The sequence below is a fragment of the Sminthopsis crassicaudata genome, chromosome 3 (assembly GCF_048593235.1).
Source record: "Sminthopsis crassicaudata isolate SCR6 chromosome 3, ASM4859323v1, whole genome shotgun sequence".
Lineage (NCBI taxonomy): Eukaryota > Metazoa > Chordata > Mammalia > Dasyuromorphia > Dasyuridae > Sminthopsis > Sminthopsis crassicaudata.
In genome coordinates, this window is record NC_133619.1 from 495,409,817 (window position 1) to 495,424,679 (window position 14,863).

Below are 14,863 nucleotides of genomic sequence, written 5' to 3' on the forward strand. Positions count from 1 at the left end.
GGGAAGAGTGTTTGACATTCAAAGATCTTTGAGGCTATGTCCTCACCCTGGTCTCCTACCCAGTTTCCAAGGACCTGAGGTCTGACAAAAAATAATTTCAAACTATTTCATCCATAAGGAGTAAATGCTTAATAAATGTGTGTTGCCTTTTCCAATCCCCATCCCCCCCCAGAGTTTGCCAATTTTATTGTGTTGAATTTGGAATGAGAGGTCCCAGATTTTACCACTTAGTAAGTTATTACATTGAGTAAGTCAGTTCACTTGTCTAGGTCTCAGTTTCTTCATCTTTAAATAAGGTTTAGACTAGGTAACCTCTGAGGTCCCTATTCATTCTTATTTTATAATCCTATCAGGTAGCATTCCTTGCTTCCTCTGCCGGGCCCAAAGAGGTTAGAGAGAAGGTAGAAACACAGTTTGCATCTCCTGAAGCAGACCAACAAATTTAAAGTCACAAGTGAACAGCTGGCTTGTTGTGGGGAATCCTAACCAATATATCTGAATCTAGTTCTCTAGACTTGTGACTATAATCCATTCAGGATTCCCCCTGGGGAGGAGATCAGATAGTTTTTAGAACTTTATTCTCAGCATCCCCCTTTCCAGCTATCTATATCAAAGCTTCAAAAAAATGGAAAATAATTGTCCCCCAGAAACTCACATTTATATAGCACTTTAAGACTTACAAACTATTTTTTGAAGAGCAACTAGATGAATTCAAATCCAGCCTCAGACACTGTTCATTTACTAGCTGTGTGACCATGGGCAAGTCACTAGACCCCAATTGCCTCCATACAAACCAAAAACAAAAAAACAAAAAACAAAACTATCTTCTGAATAACAGCTTATTCATGTTCATTTTATAAAGAAATATATAGTTTAGGTTTCTTATAATCTTAACAATACTTAATACTTACAATCCAAGATTGATTTAGAGTTGGATCACACTCTCTGATTGCTTTGTACCTATCATATATTTACTTACACATGTACCATTTTGGTATTGTCCAGCTTCATAGAATAATGTGAGCTCTCCGAGGGCAGACACTACCTTTATATATCTAATATCATCTGACACAAGGTAGACAATAAATGTCTATTGAATTGACTATAGATTCCAACCCATGAAACCATAATAATGTAAAGTGACTTGTCCAAGATCATACAGATGGTAACAGAGTTAGGATATTACTCCAAGCTTTCTGGGGCCAAATTACCCACTCTTTCTCCCCTACCAGGCTGTGCCCTCTATTAAGTGTCTAAGCCAAGATTCAAAGCCAGGTTTCCTAATTTCCAATCCAATCTCTTTCCACTGCACCCTGACTCAAAGTTTGGGGTTCTCTACTTTTGCCTCTAACTTGTAACATCTATGAACCAAGATGGAATAAGCCATGCAGAGGTGGCCAAGTATGCATTTTTGATTGAATTATAGATCCTGAGATTCTTTCCCCCTAAAGAAATGCAGAAATAAGAGGGACCAGAAAGATCTGAAAACATTCCTGCTATTCTTAAGGGCTCTATCACACTTTTTCTTTAACATATCAATATGTTTTCTAAGGTCAACTTTTAGATGGAAAATTTTTCATATTGGAATCTTCCTTACATTTGCACTTTTATACCTTGAGCTCCAAATCCTTTGGGTGGTCTATGTGACTTTAGATAAGTAACATACCCTCTTTGGGTTTCAGTTTCCTCATTTATTTAAAAAAAAAAAATTGAGGGAGGACTTTCAATTACTTGGCTTCTGAAGTCACTTCCAGCTCTAGATTTGTGAACCTATGATATTGAAAATGTCACTGTCTCTCCTAGAAAAAGGGTGTCCAAATTGTGCACATTACTTGGGTAAACTGTTGGCTGTGAAAATAGTGTCTCCCACTTGGAGTTAAGGTTCGGAGATGGGATGGAGAGAGGAACTCTGATGGTTAAGCTCTATACTCATATGAGAAACCACTCTGCTATGACTACCACTCTGTCCTAAGCTCCTAGGTACTCTCCTCTCTCATCTGAAGGAGGGGGCAGGTGAACTGCCTGGGAAACAAAGAGGCGGTGGGAGTGCTTCGAGACCCAAGGAAACAAGTCAAATATCTGAAAGCTTCCACCTGGGCCCAGCTCCTGAAATCCCATGTAGCCCAGAAATCATTTAACCCTCAACTCAAACATATAAATGCCATGTTCATAAGTACATTTTCCTGTGTAAATGTTTATGTAAAGTAATTTTGCAATGCACTGTGCTGGACTAACTGGTAAATTCCTTAAAGAAACAGACTATGTCTTATTGTTGCTTTCTACCTTCCACACTTGATATTGGTCCTTGATGCAGTTAGTACGCAAAAGTTTACTTTCTGGTTCAGTGTCTATTAGGTTGTAAAAATGCAAAAAAAGCAGATTTTACCTGTGTGGTCTACCTAAGACATTAATAAGTAGATCGTTAATTAAAGTTTTACTTGTTGGGAAACATTCTTAGGATCCAAAGCAGGCATGAAAGATGATCCTTTGGAAGCTTCCTTTGATTACTTCCAGGATCAGAAATGATCCAGGTACCAGGGAAGTATCTCTGATTCAATTTTCCAGTTTTTCTTCTGGGGTATGGGCTATCTAATGAATATCATCATCCAACTGTGGAATTCATTCGTGTGGATTCTGATAACTGACCATCTGTGCAGATGAGCCTCCTGCAAACAAGGAGCACCAGTTCCCTAAAAGTTCCTTCCTGGCTCCCTGTCTACAGTTTGCTTCTGCAGTTGCTACCAGCAGGTATGTTCTTTTAGCATAAATAATAGCAGGAAAGGTCATTCCCCTCCGTAACTTTCTGCCCCTTTCCTTCCCAAACACCTCTGTGCTTGGCTTAATTCTTCATGCTTATTCACAGTCCATTTCATCAACCCCACTGAAGAGGGGACTGACCCATTGTAAGCTGCCCTTTGCTGGTAGGGAATGACAGCGTGGCCAGATGGAAGGGAAGGGGCTGGCCATTATATTGCCTGAGGGGTGGGCACTGTAGGGAGGAAAACCTCAGAGATTAATTGTATTTAAAATACATAATTCATTTCATGCCCTAAATACTACATGTGGCTACAATAGGCTGCAATAATTAAATTGTTTTAGTTTACAGGCTTCCAGTGAAGTTTTTGGATTCAACATGCAAATTTATGCCAAACAGGCAAATATTAAACTGTGATTATATATGAAATTAAAAAAAAAAGTTTTTCCATCAGCTCTTCTCTGATATGGAGTAAAGAGCAAAGGAAAAGCAGACAAGTATTACTGCTTCCAAACCTATGCAGCCTCCTCTACTCCCTCACTCTCCTCTCTTCAGCAATCTCTCCCCCTCCCCAATATAATTAGTTCATGTGTCATAGTTACTCTAGGGATAATACCTCCAACAAAAGAGAATAATTAGCAAATTTGTCAACTAGGGTCCAACTAGAAATAATGTTTACTTAAACCAGTGTGCAGGATTCATTAAGAGTATTAGTACCTTAGAAAACTTGATACTATGCCATGATATATTCTATTGTTCATCTCAAGTCACAGGGAACTTTTTGATTAGTGTGAAAACAAAAAGTGCTAGGTTTTAATAGGTTTTACACTCACTTTTCTGAAAGTGACCAAAACTTACCTCTCATCTAAGAAAACTGACCAGATATATTTGTATACATGTGTGTTATTTCTGGGTTTTTGAGTACATATGTACCAATATATGTCTTCTTTTCTCTACACACCAAATTTTCAGTCAATATAACTCAAAAATAACTCACATGATTGAATCAAAGGGGCAGCTTTGCCAGGCAAAAGTGAAAAATGAGTATGTGGGTGTGTTTGGGTTGGATATCTGAGAAAGACAGAGTTAAAGAGATGAGAGAAGGGGAAAGAGACAGAGACAAACACAGAGAAAGAGAGACAGAGAGACAGAGGCAGAGACAAGAGACAGAGAGAGAAGTAAGGAGTAAGGGAAGGAGGGAAGAAAGAAAGGAGGAGGGAGGGAAGGACAGAGGGAAAGATAAACAGAAAAAGAGATAAAAATGTATGTGTACACATATCCCTGCCCACTTTCTGCCCTACCCAGTCTTTACCACCTAAAAAAAAAAAAAAAAAGATTCAGCCTTTAATACTCCTCACATGGATCTTCTCTGTCCCTTAGAACCATTCCACTTGCCAACTTGACCCAGGCCTTTCAATCCCAAGCTGTTCTGTGTGGGCATCAGTCCCTGGCTGCCCAGGGATTGCTGGTGCCATTCTCCCATGCTCAATGACTTCTCTCCTTTGCTTAGGAATGGGGTGCATTAGTTCTGGCCACTGAATTCATTATTGAATACTTAGTAACCACACCAAGAACTGGAATCATGTAAAACTTTCCCCCTTTAATGTACATTTGGTCCCCATTATCTTCCCTGGGGTTCTGGTACCTTAAATACATTTGAATAGGGCTTTTATCAAGAACAAAGCAACAATTACAATAAACTGTACACATTAAGTCATTTCTTTGGAAATAATTTTCTGATTCTTCTTATTATCCATTCTCTCTCCCTGCCATTGGAGAGCAGTCTCCTCCCTTATCCTGGGCCCCATTCATACACATTTATCAACCCAGGTGCTTGTAGGGTCTGGTGTGGACAGAACCACGGCCATCTCCCTTTCCTTCAGACCCAGCAGAAAAAGAACAAGGGGTCAGACTGAGCTGAAAATAACAATAGGAGGTCGTTTCCAGGCCCTTAGGTACAAGGACCACCCAGTCTCTGCTAGATTTGTAAGCTCCAGGAGAACACGGAGTGTTTAAACTATATACCTCCCCTAGTCCCAAGCACAGTGTTCTCCACACATCAATTCCTTTAAAAGCGCCTGTTGATTTTAATTGAATTGAACTCTTCTCTAGCTCTGAGGAGCATCAGCCAACACACACCTTCAGTGGGCCATTCCAGCACAAAAGCCAAGAAAATTTTAAAATAAGGAAACAAAGAGAAAATCCAAAATGTGGGGCAAAGGAGGCTGAGAGTGTCAAAATTCCAATGAGAAGATATTGCTTCTCTTTGGTCCAAGAACATCACTTAATCTATGAATGGAACCAATGGCCCATTCACAGGTAGGACAGCACACAAATGTACCATTCTCAGAGCAGGGACCTCTCCTTCTAAAGCAAAAGCCTTAGGAAGCAGATGGCCCGGTGCTTCCTAGAGAAACTTCTGAGTGGGAGACCAAGCTCTAGCCCCCCCCCCCAAGCACCTGTTTATACTCCGAAGCCTACAGAATTTCTGATCTTCTAAGGCGACACAAGAGAGATTACAGGACTTAGAGAATAAGGGAAGCCTGGGGATCTTCTCCGTGTGAATCACACAATCCAGTCCTGCTGTGTACCCCCAACCTCACCCCCCGAGAGTGCAAAGGGCTAAGAAAAGCATTTCTCAACTGGAGTGGAGGAGGAAAATCGACTCTGGTGTAAAATTATTAATTTAAAAGTATTAAAAACTATACACGGACACACAGACACATAACAATTGGGAGTCAGGAAAAAATGTTCAGCTTCCTGGAACTCATTTTCTTCAGGTCCAGGCAAGAACCAAGCTCCCCAGCCCAGTGCCATGGGCACTGCTCATATGGGATATCCCGGTCTCAGCAAAGGGGGGAGACGCCCAGAGAGCATCTCCTTGGGGAGAAAGGAGAAGGAAGTCTCTCAGGTCCAGACTCAGGGACAGGATCAGAGGGAGATTGGACAGTCAGCTGAGACACAATCCTGGGAGTTTTAGGGGTGAGGCTGGGCTGGACCGGAAGCAAGTCTGAGGCTCCCCTGGCAGATTTGTGACCCTCGGAGACAAGAGGATAGAGTTCATATCCTTGAAGAATCTCAAGGGAGGGATGAGTCCGTTGGTCCACCATCCATACTTCTATGAATGTGTGTGAGAAGAGGCCAGCACATTTAGAACAAGCCCTACACTCCCGTCTGCTCTTTAATCCAGTCCCGAAGAATGGGGATTCTCGTATAGACCCCCGGCTTGTTCCGCCGAGCGCAGCCGTCACCCCAGCTCACCACTCCAGCCAGGAACATCCGCCCGTCATTTTCCACACTGGACAGAGGGCCCCCTGAGTCACCCTAAAAGAAAAGAAATCCCAAACCATGTGAAGATCACACTCCCTGTCCTAGATTCCAGCCACCACTGGACTCGCTTCCCAAACTTCCTCACCCATCCAATCACACTATTTTACAAAGCCACATCCATATTCATATGCTCTCATTCTGTGTCTCTCGGTTTCTGTCTCTCTCTCTTCCTCTTCTCTTCTTTCTCTCTCTCTTTTCCTCTCTTCTCTCTCTCCCCTTCCCCTTTTCTCTTCCTCCCCCCTTTTCTCCTATCCTCCCCTTCCCCTCCCCCCTTCTTCAGCACATCAGTCCCTCTTGTCTCTCCCCATCCAAAGCTGGCAGCTGCCTACCTGGCAAGCATCAACACCCCCATTGAGGAAACCGACGCACATCATGCGGGGGGTCACCTGATTGGGCAGCAAGGACTCGCATGTGGTCTGATTAATCACTCGGATCTCCCCCTTCTGGAGGATCAATGCCCCTGTGCCTAGCAGTTGGGAAGAAGCAGCAGAAAACTCTCAGGAGGGCCTCAAGCCCCGGGCCTAGGCACCTCCTGCGGCAGGTTCTGCCCCACACGCAGACTGCCTCCTCCCACCCCGTCCAGCCTCTTTCTGAGTAGGAAGAAATCAGTCAGCCCTCCCCTCCCCACCAGAATAGGAGTCGTGTCCAAGGAAGCGAGCCCCAAAGAGATCAAAGGGGAATGAGAGCAGGGGAATGGGGGGACCCAGGTGCCTTCACAAATGGGGGACCAGAGGGAAAGCTCCCCAGCAGCCTCTTACCTCCCTCCTTCGTGTGCCCCCAGCCCGTCACCCAGATGGCCTTGCCCGCGGGGAAGGTGTGGGACGAGTCAGGCAGGCAGATGGGCCGAATTACAGAGCTGAACTGGACGGGCTTATCTAGCTCCAGAACAGCAATGTCGTAGTCGAAGGTGAGGTCGTTGAAGGCGGCGTGGGGGATGATCTGCTTGAAGCCCCTCTCCTGCACCCCCTTGACACTGCGCTTGCTCTGGTCGTGCAGACCCAGGAAGGCTTTCCATTGGGTGGGCTCAGAGTATCTGGGAAAGACAAAGAGGGAACTGCACATTCAACAGCATGGTCGTCCTGGGGATGAGGAAAGGGGTCTCCAAGTGCCGGACTTAATTCTCTCACTGACTTTTTCAGTGGGGGCGCACGACACGCTCTCCCTGTGCTTCCAAATGGGAACTCGGATATTTGTAGTTTCAACAAATATTAATTCCTGCTATGGAAAGGCAGTGTGCTGCTACAGGAGAAAATATGGGCTTAGAAATACCTGGGCATAAATACTGCCTCCAGTGCTGAAAAGCCTCCTGAGCTTGGGCAAAAGCTTCTGTTCTCTCCCCACCCACCCATCCAGACTCCAGGGCTCCTACATGAACATTCACAAGGAGACAAGCCAGAATTCATCCACCCCCTGGCCCCCATTCCTAAAATCTTCTCAGCTTCATTATTCTTCTCCCCGCCTTCCTTCTCATCACAGAAAAGGAAAATCTCCCCGTGTTCACTAGTTCTTCCCTCCTGACTGTATGTGTCCCCATTCTGTCCATCATCTTCCCTGACCACCCTCTCTCCTGCAAATTCAATTTCTGCCTCTTCACTCCAGAGATGGCTTTATGCAGCCCTGGCTCACTAAATCCAATTCATTTTCAAATAAGACATCACCTTGTTGATGTCATCGGTCCTCTTGGAGAACAAAGGACTGACAAACAACTACATTTCCTGGAGCCTGCAAATGTCTTCGCATCTCCCCACAGTTGGTTATAAGTTCTCTCTCTACAGTATCTTTTTCACCTGTCTCCTTGTCTCCACTCAAATGCTACCAAGGTTCCAATTCTAGTTCTCCTTAGAAAAATAACTTGGGCTTCAATTTCCCTGGCTGTAAAATGAGGAGCTTTGGACCATATAATTTCTCAAGTCCTTTGCAACCCTAAAGCCTTTTTCCTTTCTGCCTAGATTACTGAAACAACATCCTTCTTTCCAATCCATGCTTGCCCAAATCATCTTCCTACAGGTCTAACCTGACCGTGTTGCTTCCTGATTCAGTCCTACAGCATCATCATCTGCATGTGATCTTGGACATTAAAATCAGCAAGTCTCCCTGTGGTCTCCATAATTAACATTATGGAGACTTGCCCAGACTCTCCATTCTGGCCCTGCTAAAAAGCCCTGCCCTACCCTGCCCCCGAGATGAAAAGACCAAGATGCTTTGTAAAGTGTTTCATAAAACACAAAGCAGAGACACCTGTCCTATCTTGCAGGTGATGAGGGAAGCTCACAGATGATCCGAGGAAGTTTCCCTTCTCCCGTTCCCTCCAACCCCAGGCTTTCCAATCCCAGGTTGAGCCTCTCAGAGGACACAGCACCTACCTGATTCCTGAATCATCAACGAAGCAGTGGGCTGCAGAGACAAGCCAGGTGGAGGAGATTAGTGACGCCCCACAGAGGTGACCCTCGCCCTCTGCATGGAGGCTCACCTGCCACGGCCACTCTCCTTCGTCTGAGTTCTGGCCTCCAACAATCCTCGCCTGTCTACTGAATGACCGGAGACCACAATCTATTGAATGATAGGAGAGAACTCAGGTGGAGTGTGTGAGCTGGGAAAGGGAGGCTCCCCACTGCCCAAGATCCATTCTGCTGGCCCTTTTGAAGCTAAAATTATCTCTTTAAGTCCTCTTTTCTTCTGACTCCCAGGAAGCAAGGAGGATTTCTGGTTTAATTGCTTTTTAGTTTCCTCCTTTGCATATGTTTACAGAAAGTATTTTAAGAAGCTCCAGAGAGAAAGATAAATTCATAAAATATCCAGGCTGAAAAGCAGCCCAGATTCCCAAACACCGTACTGATAGGAAGGAACAAGGAGAATGGGCCTCTAAGAGTTGTTTTTCTCCCTTCCTGATGGACACAGAGGCTAATGTAGTAGGGGGACTTCCCTTAGCTGTTTCCTACAAGCCAGGGACAAAGAGAAACCCAAAATAAAGGGGCCACGCCTGCTCCTGCCCTTGATTCCATACCACAGTTCTTCTCATCCGAGCCATCACTGCAGTCTTTCTTCCCATCACATTCTGGGTTCCTTTTGCTCAGACACAGTCCATTGAGGCATTTGTATGTGTATTTGGTGCAGGGGATGGTCGAGACTGACAACAAAGGGGGAGAAAAGGTCAAAGCTGGGGTTGGGGAATAACACTCAGTCTCCTCCTAGAGTACAGGTTATCAGGGCTAGAAGTCAGCACCAAGCTGAAGCATCCTTGCCATACCCACACAAAAATTACTCCAACTCGTACTTTTTGTGCCTTTTTTATAAGACTGGATCTCCCTATCTCACTGAGGCCGGACATGCAGCAACTATTCACAGGCCGAAGCCCACCATTAATCAGCATGGAAGTTTTAACTTGCTGCTTTTCTGACCTGGGCCTGGTCACCCTGGGCAGGCTGGTGGCCCCCTACCCCTAAGGTTACCATATTAGTGCAGCACTCATTTGGCTTTGGCCTTTATGCAGTTGAGAACTCCTAAACTCAGGCTATCCCTCAGATTCAGCTCTTCTGATAGCAGGGACTGTAGTATGAACCACCGTGCCCAATCCATTAACTTCTAACACAGTTGCAGCTCTCCTTGCCTAGGACTACCAACTCGTATCTCTACCATGCTTCAAAAAACTTCCCAAGATTTCAAGAAGTCTTTCCTGACTTACCATTCCTTCTACTATGCTTTCACCAAATAGTATATAGCACTGTCTGCATTTATTAAATAATATTTGTAGATATATTGCTTTGTCTATGTCTGAATGCCTTTGAATGGGTCCTAAATTCCATGTAAAATGCATGTTTCCCTGAAGGCTGGAGCCACACAAAGTGTTCCCTTTTTGTTTCTCACTTGCACACAAGGTATGAGGCATAGACTTAATTCAGAGTCCTCAGTCACTGAGGGGGAAAAAATGGAGTGGAATATTCCTAGCTCAACCCCAGAGGAATTTTTGTTGGTTCTAGGGGTAATCTCTGATACCTTGACCCCCAAATTCCCACAAGAGGTCCCCAATCTCTGCAATGAGCGGTCTCAGGACACCTATTTCTTCAGCTCTTACCACTATCACACTCAGCTTCATCACTCCAATCTCCACAGTTATTCTGCTTGTCACATTTCTGGCTCTCGGGGATGCATTTTCCATTGCCACACCTGAAGTTTCCATCTGGGCAGCCTGAAAAAGCACACAGCTAATTGTTTCTCTCTATCCTATGACATCCCCCTATCCCAAAGCAAGCCACCACCGTCCTAAGGGGACTAACCCAAACAGAAACAGATCTCAGTGGGTCACATATTGACTTGGAAAACCACAAATTAACATCGTCTAATTTATTGCTATTTTATTGATCTAATTAAGCATTCCCAGTTATTTTAATCTAATTTGGGCTGCACAGAATTTGACAAGTCACTTGTGGTTCCAATGCAAGTTTGACACCTCTCCCCTAGGATGCTGAAAAGGGGTAAATGGAATAGGCAACAGCTTTGCCTGAGCCCTTCCCCAGGAACCCTAAATGCTGAGGAAATTACTCACTGCACTGAAGCTCATCGCTGTTATCCCCACAGTCATTCAGGCCATCGCAGACCCAAAAGAGGGGCTTACAAAATTCATTCTTGCAAGTGAACTGGAAGGTTGAGTTACACACTGTTGGAAGGAGGAAATGAGAAGAGGTGTGAGCAGCAAAGTGATGGAGAAATGAGGGAACTTACAAACAGAAGAGTCAGGGGGCCTGAATCTCGGTAACACATCTGGCTTAGACAATAACAATAACATACTAAGATGGAAAAAGGAATACCTAGAGTGTTCAGGGGCTACAAGGCAAATGCTACAGAAACGCTTCATGTCCAATTCAGGCAAAAGATTAAAAAAGATTTAAAATTGGACTCCAAGAGTGAGGAGAACCTGGACTAGGTTATCCCTTCCACATCCTGGGGGTTGAGGGCATAATGACTCTGTGACCTGGAAAATCTGTGTAAAATGTTTTAGTTCTCCCTTCATACCAGATAAGAATTCTGATATGTTGATCTTACAATGTGTCCTATATACCATGTAAAATGCATAAAGGCTGGAGCCACACAAAGTGTGGCTTTTTATTTCTCACTTGCACACAAGGTATGAGGTGTATACTCAATTCAGATCCTCAATGACTAAAGTCATCTACTGGTCATCTGCAACTTCCACAAAGTTCCCCCAAAATATCATTTCATATCTTATGCCGACCCACAATGGAACCACTATGTGGAAGGGATAACAATTTCAATAGGAGGTTCCCAACCAGCTCCAGATTCATCTTATGAGAAGCACCGGGCAGCCACTTTTGGTGGGGGGTAGGAAATGGGGAGGGCCTAGAAGTATCCATGGGATAAAAGAGTCATGGGGGTACTGTGTGCCCACACAGGCAAGGCGAAAGGCAGGGAGTCACAGGGCTCAGGGCCACCATCTTGGAGACCAAGTCTATCCCACGGCAGACTCCTCAACTTACCACACTGAAGCTCATCACTGAAGTCTGTGCAGTCTGCCCAGCCATCGCAGCGCAAAGTGTTATTGATACAGCGCCCTGATTTGCAGGTGAACATGCCAGGACAGGCTGTGGGGGAAAGGGTGGAGGGACAAAGTGGGGGGCCCCTGTTAAACTCGTAGTTCTCATTTATTAATCTAATTCATCTGAAAACCTCCTACTCCATACCTAAGGGCAAGGACTTAAGAAGAGACGGCCCTGGACACCAGTGGATGCGGATCAGAGAACTCTAGTAAATCTCTTTGGAAAGCTCAATGCTAAATTAGAAAGAGCCCAAAACTGAGCATCAGGAGATCCTAATTTTAATCCTGCTTATGTCACTTGCTACATGTGCACATGACCTTTCTGAACTAGAGGTTTTCTCAACTGTAAAACAGGGTTAATGTGCTTGCGTTCCTTACCTCACTATATTGTTGTAAGGATCAAATAAACTGATGGCTATATGCTTTATAAATATGAAAAAAACAGAAGCTCATCTTGAACCAATTTCCTTTTTTTTTTTTTTAATTGAAGCTTTTTATTTTCAAAATAAATGCAAGGATAATTTTTCACCACTCACCCTTGCAAAACCTTGTGTTTGGACCAATTTCCAAACAGGCTAACTTTCCAAAGCCACCCTTTCTTTACTCACGATCACTGGAGTCATAGGAGAGGTACTCGGCGAAGAAACCTGTGTCAGTATAGGACTCGTCTGAGTGGAAATGGACAGTGATCTTGTTACTATTGCTGGACACAACAAACTGTGGCTTCTCTCCACAGAACCTGAAGGGGATAGGAAAAGAAAGATGATGTGCATTCTTGTGACCATTACTGAACCCCAGCCAAAGGAAGAAAAGGGATTATGGGGTCAGGAAGTGGGAAGGGGGACCAAGTCCAGGAAGCGGGCTGGGAAAATCCCCACTGGTCAGCCAGAGTGAACGCAAACCCCTACAGAAGGGACAAAGCTGGAGCTAAGGGGTTAGGAGCGAGCCACCCAGGGGAGGCAAGGTCACTCCTCCACCACAGGCAATTCTCTCCATTTCTCCCAGAACACTTACTTTTCCCCATTGATTTCCACATAGTCCTTGGTGCAGGTCCCCAAGGTTTTGTGAGGCTCCACTAGGTAGAAGAGTTTGAAACGAACCTTGACATTTTGGTCAGTGGGGACCTGCAAAGGGAATCACACTCAGCCACTATTTCCCCTAAGCCTTTATCCCAAGATCTTGGGAAGGAAAGTCCTCTCATCATTCTTGTTCCTAAAAAAGGATCTAATTTTTTTTATTCCTTTCTTCAAATTCTTCCCTTCCCCTGACAATTCACCCAATATTAGTGACACCAAAGATACTGAAAACACAATAATTCAAATTTATAAGGATGGGCCAAAGATTTCAGCGCAATTTTGGCTTTAATATCTTAAGCAGCTCAGAACTACACTAAGATTGAGGGTCACCCTGTCTAATGCTTTCGAGTTCATAAAATCCTTTCTTCCCAATGACCCTGAGAGACAATGATTATTCCTGTTTTACATATGATGAACCCAAGGGTCAAAGAGATGCTGTGATGTGCCCATGGTCACAGACCAAGGCAAAGACTTGGAAGTCCAAGGCTTTTGACTGTGACCAAGTGTAACACCATTTGGTTTATATTGCAGCAGAAAGGTCATACATTAGATGGTTAACAGGATTTCCTAATTACAAAGGTGAGACACCAGAAACTGTTGCTAGGGAAGATTAGCATTTCCAACACTGGAGGTTGTTAGAGAAGAAAAAAACTAGAATGACAAGGAGATCAGTCCTAGGAGCCTCTCACCATCTCTTGAAGCCCTTTTTTCAAGGTCATGTTGTAACAACACATAGCTTTTTCTCATCCCTTCTTCCTTGTCTCCTACCTTATTGTACTAGGTACATAATTAGACACACCTAACTCCTACCTCAATATCCCACGTGCAGTCAATATTGGGGGGGTAGTGGCCTGGGTAGTAGGGAGTACTGAATGTCCCCTGCACTCCAGTTAGGCGACCTCCACATTCTGAAAGTCAAAAAACACGAGAAGCAATGTGAGGCATCCATAAACAGAGTTTGGATGAAAGGCATAAGAAGAGACAGGTCAGATGGATTCTTTTCAATAGGAGCTTTCAGGTAAAAAGCCAGAGATACTGCTGTTACTTCCCCCTTATTTCTGGGGTGGGAGGAAGAGTAATGAGGATCTAAAAATTCTGGTGATGGTTGGATACACCAAGGCCTTCATGGGTTTCCTTTAAGATAATCCTCAAAACCCAAGCTGCTGGTTCAACCTTACAGTCATCAGACAAAGTCTGAAGGTGTTAATCTTTGTTTGCTATGGATCCCTCTGACAGTCTGGTGAAGCCCATTTCACAATAAAGTTCTTGAAATGCATAAAAGACATGCTTACAAACACAATTATATTAAAATAGTTTTCAAAATATTTTCTTAAAAAGAAATTCACAGATTCCAAATTAAGGACCCCTGCCACAAAAGCTCCAGTATTATATGTTTCAAATCATCCAACCTGTTCCTTAGCCAGCATACCAGCCTCCCCTTTCCCAAGCATCCTTGCTACTGAGGATTTCAATTTAATTCAGTAAGTATTTATTAAGATCTGGGCACTGTTGGGAGTCAAGTTATAAACACAAAAATATTCTCTTCCCCCTAAGGGGCTCACATTTTAATGGGGGAAGAGAAATGGGGAAAAGAGAGAAAGAGAATATATACATATATACATGATCAAAAGAAAATGTACAAAGTAAAAAGTCATTTTGAGGAAGGGAAGCAAAAACAATTGGGAATATCAGGAAAGGCCTTATAAAGGAGATGAAAACTGCCTTGAAGAAAGAGCTCAATATTCCAAGGAGCTGAGATGAGGAGAAAGTAAATTAGCCATGTAAGACAACTCATGGAAAGTTATAGGGAAAAGCAACAGGAAATGATGAGGAGGCCCTTCCAAGCAGGACCAGTGAGTGTATGAGAGGAAGTTATATGAAATGAATCTGAGTCATAATCAGGGAAGGACATATTTTGCATCTCTATCTGGGAAGCCAAAAGGCTTTAAGTGCTACACAAAGCAGTTTGTGCTTTATCCTAGCTACAACAGGAGTCACTGCAGTTTCTTGAGCAGGGGAGGGATGTGGGCAGGAATGATTTTTTAGAAATGTCAAAGTTTGGTGGCCATGTGGAAGGTGCATTAGAGAGCAGAGAAGCTTGAACAAAATTGTCTGTGTACTGGCAAACACTTGCTCAGTCACAAAACCATT

General features: G+C 44.0%; 1 protein-coding gene across 1 annotated transcript in view; it reads right to left on the reverse strand.

Annotated features, from left to right (window-relative positions):
* Positions 1-4,335: 4,335 nt before the first annotated feature.
* Positions 4,336-14,863, reverse strand: part of ST14 (ST14 transmembrane serine protease matriptase) — a 68,967-nt gene continuing 58,439 nt past the window's right edge. Inside the window, exons 9-19 of the mRNA XM_074303794.1 lie at positions 13,523-13,620; positions 12,651-12,760; positions 12,245-12,375; positions 11,578-11,682; positions 10,629-10,739; positions 10,158-10,271; positions 9,090-9,212; positions 8,449-8,635; positions 6,844-7,118; positions 6,415-6,551; positions 4,336-6,079 (exon numbers count right to left, since the gene is read on the reverse strand). Coding sequence (XP_074159895.1) covers positions 5,918-6,079; positions 6,415-6,551; positions 6,844-7,118; positions 8,449-8,635; positions 9,090-9,212; positions 10,158-10,271; positions 10,629-10,739; positions 11,578-11,682; positions 12,245-12,375; positions 12,651-12,760; positions 13,523-13,620 — 1,553 coding nt within the window. The 3' untranslated portion in view covers positions 4,336-5,917. The remainder of the gene's footprint in view (positions 6,080-6,414; positions 6,552-6,843; positions 7,119-8,448; positions 8,636-9,089; positions 9,213-10,157; positions 10,272-10,628; positions 10,740-11,577; positions 11,683-12,244; positions 12,376-12,650; positions 12,761-13,522; positions 13,621-14,863) is intronic.